The sequence below is a fragment of the Egretta garzetta genome, unplaced genomic scaffold (genome assembly GCF_000687185.1).
Source record: "Egretta garzetta isolate BGI_Z169 unplaced genomic scaffold, ASM68718v1 scaffold270, whole genome shotgun sequence".
NCBI classification, from domain to species: domain Eukaryota; kingdom Metazoa; phylum Chordata; class Aves; order Pelecaniformes; family Ardeidae; genus Egretta; species Egretta garzetta.
The window spans coordinates 1,191,297-1,195,945 of NW_009258274.1; the positions used below are offsets into that span (position 1 = coordinate 1,191,297).

At 62.7% G+C, this 4,649-nt stretch overlaps 1 protein-coding gene across 4 annotated transcripts in view; it reads left to right on the forward strand.

The window, feature by feature from the left end:
* CAMK2A (calcium/calmodulin dependent protein kinase II alpha) overlaps positions 1–4,649 on the forward strand; it is a 34,986-nt gene that overhangs the window by 3,513 nt on the left and 26,824 nt on the right. For all 4 annotated transcript variants that reach the window (XM_035890799.1, XM_035890787.1, XM_035890793.1 and 1 more), the window contains exon 2: positions 2,394–2,488. In XM_035890799.1, the coding sequence (XP_035746692.1) occupies positions 2,394–2,488 (95 nt within the window). The remainder of the gene's footprint in view (positions 1–2,393; positions 2,489–4,649) is intronic.

The following is a 4,649-nucleotide window of genomic DNA, read 5'->3' on the forward strand; positions in this document are numbered from 1 at the left end:
CCTGCAGGTGAGGTACCCGTCCAGTGCTAAAACTGGGACATGCTGTCATGTCTGCCATGAATGCCCCATCTCCAAGCCAGGCAGAGATGGGGGCCCCCGGCTGCCACCAAGGTTGGGCTTGGTCCCATCCAAAGAGCCAGTGCTCTGGGAGGGAAGGGACCCGCGCCGCTGCCCACGGCCAGGGAACAGGACATGTCTCCTTCCAGAGAGGTTTCTTGCACCAAGATGGGGCTGAGCTCCCTGCCTGGCACCCCCTGCACTGCCTGCACTGCCCCCGGTGCAGCAGGGGATGCCTGCATTTGCGGGGAAGGAGATTCTGGATTTGGATGGAGCCAATGGGGGGGATTTTTCCCCCAGGCTGGGAAGATCCCACATGGGGCTGGGAAGCATGGGAGCAGCCTGGCACGGGGAGCAGAGCCCAGCTGCTGTGAAAAGCCCAGCAGGGTCAAACATCCAATGTAGGGGGGTCCTGGCCAGCACAGACCCCTGGAGGACCTGAATGGGACGGGGACAGGGCTATGGCAGGCGTGCTGTACCCCCGGGTGTCCCGCGCCCAGTGCCTTGTGTACCCCTCTCCCTCTGGGCTCACAGGGTCTCGCCTGTGCTTCATGGAGCACAGACAGACATTTGGTTTCTGTTAAAAAGGCCCAGAGGAGCCAAAAGCCACGAATGCAGCTGGGGGTGCGAAACCATGAGCTCTGCTGGTGTGGCACATCCCATCCCCGGCCGCCGCATCCCGCTTCCCACGCTGCTCGGTTTAGCTCAAATAAATGGATGAGCGAGCGGCTGCGGGCACCGGGACCAGGATTGGCCTGGGGTCCCCAGCCTCCAGGGGCTCCAGGACACCTATGTCCCTCCAACCCCCCATCAGCTCCCACAGCGAAAACCTGCGGCTGGGGTAGAAACCCCGAGCTGGGGCGGTGGGCGCGGGGGCTGCCCTGCTTGCCGTGCTCACTCCTGCAGGCTTTCCTGGCACGGCAACCACAGCACACATGTCTTTAGGAAAACAACAGGAGAGGTGGGTCACAGGGACTGGCAGGAGCCCCCAGACCCCGGGCGGTGTAGGGTTCCCAGTGGGATGGGGAGAGCGGCACCACTGAGCTGGCGATGGCTCCGATCATCCCCACCCCTGGCAAGCTGGACAAGAAGCGTTTTGCCCCCCCCTTTCCAATTAATCTCCCCCAGACTACAGGGATATTAACAGCTCAGCTCCAGCAGGCAGGGCGGGGAGGCTGGGAAGCACCGGGATGCTGTTCCCCCGGCTCTTTCCTGGCACGTGCCGTGAGCGATGCTCTGCGCGGCGGCGCTGGGCGTGTGGGCTGCCAGCTCCGTCTGGGCTCCAGCCCCATCCCCGCGCACCCTGCCGCTCGCCTGTTCTCCTAAAGATCACATGCAAACCCAAATTGCCCGTCTCCACCCGCCCCCACCGGTAAAATCAATTATCCGCCGCCGCTCGCCAGCCTGCGGCCTTTTATTGCTCGGCAGGGAGCGGGAGCGGGGCGACAGGGAGCGGTGGGAAGGTGGGGCGGGAGGTGGGATTGCTTTTGATAGTTGTTATTTTAGCGATTGGAGAGGTTTGGCAGGAAAGGCAACCTGGTACAAAGGTTGGGCTCAGCAGGGCTGGAGCGTGCCTGTGTGTGCGTGCAATGCCGCAGTGCCCAGCGGCGCGCTGGCGCGCTTTCAGTGCAACGAGCTGGCAGGCCTCGGGGTACAGGGGCAGAGGGGCTGCTTTGGAGCATCCCCTGCTCGTTTGCCTGCCAGGCCTCAGGACACCCCTGCACGTTGGCTCACACGTGTGCAAGCCGCAGCATCATCAGTCCCCATCCTGCCCGCAGGGTCCCCTGGGCTGTCCCTGCTGGTGCCACAGGTTTGGAGCTGGGGACACACACTCACACCTCCCCCCCACCCTTGCACCGCTCACCTGCACCCACATCTCTGGTGTTCGCACTGGCTTCTGCAAAGTGCTGCTGTGATTGCAAGGTCTAGAGCGTGCAAAGACACACACACGGACAAAAGTGAAGTGGGTGAGGGCTGCGTGGCAGCTGCAGCCACCCTGGTGGCCCTTGGGAACCAAGACCCCTGGTACATCCAGAGGGAGAGGAGGAAAGGTGCACAATGCCAGGGGTGTCCCCGTGGAGCACGGAAGGGCGAACTCTGCATTCACCCCCAGGTCTACCTGTGCCTGCCCCCTTCATTCCCCCAGGACAGAGGTGCCGGGAAGCTCACTGAGAGCCCTCCAGGTTTTCTCCAAGCCCCTTCCCCAGCCAGCACCCATCCCCATCCCCGTCCCCGTGCCTGTGGCTGCCCCTCGCCCCACAGGCACGTCGGGGCTGAGCCGTGCCCTTGCCCATGCCGAGCCCTTCATCTCTCCCTCTGGCTTCTTGTCTTCTCAGGGGCGCTTTCTCCATCGTCCGGAGATGCGTGAAGGTGTTGGCAGGACAAGAGTATGCGGCAAAGATCATCAACACCAAGAAGCTGTCTGCTCGAGGTAGATGCTGGGGGCGTTTTTGGGGAGGCGAGCAGGGTTTGCAGAGCATGGAATTTGTCCCCGCTGTGCGGCACTGGGATGATGCCCTTGATGTGCAGCTGGGTGGGGAGTGTTTGATGTGTGGGGGGAACCCCTTATCCCACCCTGTCTCCAATGCTGAGCTTTTTGATGGATGGGGTGAGCATCCCGAGGAGGTGGCTTGGTGGCTGCTCCCCGCATCCCATCCCTCCGCGGGGATGCACCTGCAGCTCAGCTGTGCCAGGGCTCTGGGGGCTCCTGGACCCCAACCCGCCTGGGGAGCCGTAGGACCCCATTTTTCTCCTCAAGACCCCACCACCGCCCTGCACTCCATGTCACAGCAAAATCATGGTTACAGCCTTGCAGCAAGTCAAGCTGCTGCTGGCCTCGGGTGTTGGGTAGCATGGTTATTTCGGGAGCATCACCTCTGCGAGAGGGTCCCCACTGACCCCCCGCTCCCTGCTTTCAGGGGCTGTGGATTTCCTTACTCATGTCCCTACACCAGTGAAATGGGAAGGTCCTTGGGGTGGGGGAGTGCTTTCATTCCTGGCTGAAGATGGGCCCTCACCCCTCGCTGCCATCTAATTAATCGTTCCGTTGGAGCACGCTGGCTGCTTTGCTGCTGGAAGAGGCACTGGGGGGTCTGTCCTGGCCGCTCCTCAGGGCAAGGCTGAGCTGAGCTGGCACTGAAAGCTTCAGCCAGCCTTTGCCCTGAGGCAGGGACCCCTCTGCCCCCAGGAATCTGGCAGAGGAGCTGTGATGGGGAGGATGGAGAGAACAGGACAACAGCTGCCGTGTCCCCAGCTCTGGCTCCTCCTGGCTGGGTGCATTGGGGAGCGCAGGATGGGTGCCGGGAGCGAGCACCCTGCTGGGAGGGTTTAATTAACTCCCTCCCTTGGTTTCTCTCCCTGACGCCACTGCTCACCTCCAAAGGCAAAATGAAATGCAGAAAACAGTGACAAACTCCTTTCTGACCTCAAATTAAACCAGTGCTTTGCAATCGCCGTCCCCCAGTGCTGCCAAAGTGGCACAGTGCTGACACTGAGCTCTCCCAGCTGCCCCCCGCTTTGGGGATGCAGACCATTCCCTTCCTCCGAGGCTGAAGGCTCCCAGTCTGGGGCAGCCGGCCGGGCTCTGGGCGGGGTGTGGGGTGCTGGCCTCGGCACTCGGCTCCTGCCTGCGCACCCCAGCTGGCAGCGGGGCGGGCAGCAAACGCCTCCCGATTTGCAGGGCTGCCTGGAGGAGCAGATTGAGCCGCCTTCCCTCCGCTCCCTCCTGCCTCCGCTCGCCTGCTCCGGCGGTTTGCCCCTCTCCATCCTCTTCTGGGGTGTGCACCGTCCCTGCAGCAGCTCACTCTGTCCCCTGGAGAGACCTCGCCAGGGTTATTGCCCCTGCTCTGCCAGCTGAAATCACCAGCTGCTTTTGCTAATGGTCTCAAAACCCCTATTTCTGCAGTGCTGGCATGGGAGATGGCATTTCCCCAGGCTGGGAGCAATTCCCAAAGGGACACCAGGAGCCACTGTCCCACGGGGATTTGCCACCGGCTGTGTCACAGACAAAGGGCAGGAGGGCAGGGAGGAGGGAGTCTGGGGGAAGGTGAGAGGAGCTGCAAAGCATCCCCATGGTCTCTTCAGACATCCTCCCGGCTGCCAGCACAGGGAGCCAGCAGGAGAGAAACTGGAGTTTTTGGAGTCAAAATGGGTTTTGGGTCCAGGCAGCAGCTGGGTTTGTGGGGCAGGATTGGGGCTGCAGCCGTGGCTCGCTGCGCCCAGCAGCACTTCACTGCGTGGTGGCGGTGCTGCGCCACACGGGTAGGAGAATGCTCTGACCCATGGCAGCCACCCCCCAAGCTCGGCAGGGTCCCTCTGCCTGAGGGACATCCCTCTGTCCCTTTGTCCTTCTGTCCTGCTGCTCTGGCAGAGCCGTCCCGCCTATGTGTCAAGCCGTGTCCCTGAGACCTGCGCAGTCAGGGGGGGTCCCCCGCCAGCCTGCATCCCATGCAGGGGTTGTGCCCACACGATGCTTGGAGGAAACCACAGACCTGGAGACCCAGCCCTGGGCTCTGCCCCCGTGCCCAGCCCCTCCTTGCTGAGCACTGACGGCGGCGAAGCTCTGCCTGAGCAGGAGCCAAGCAGCCTTGGAA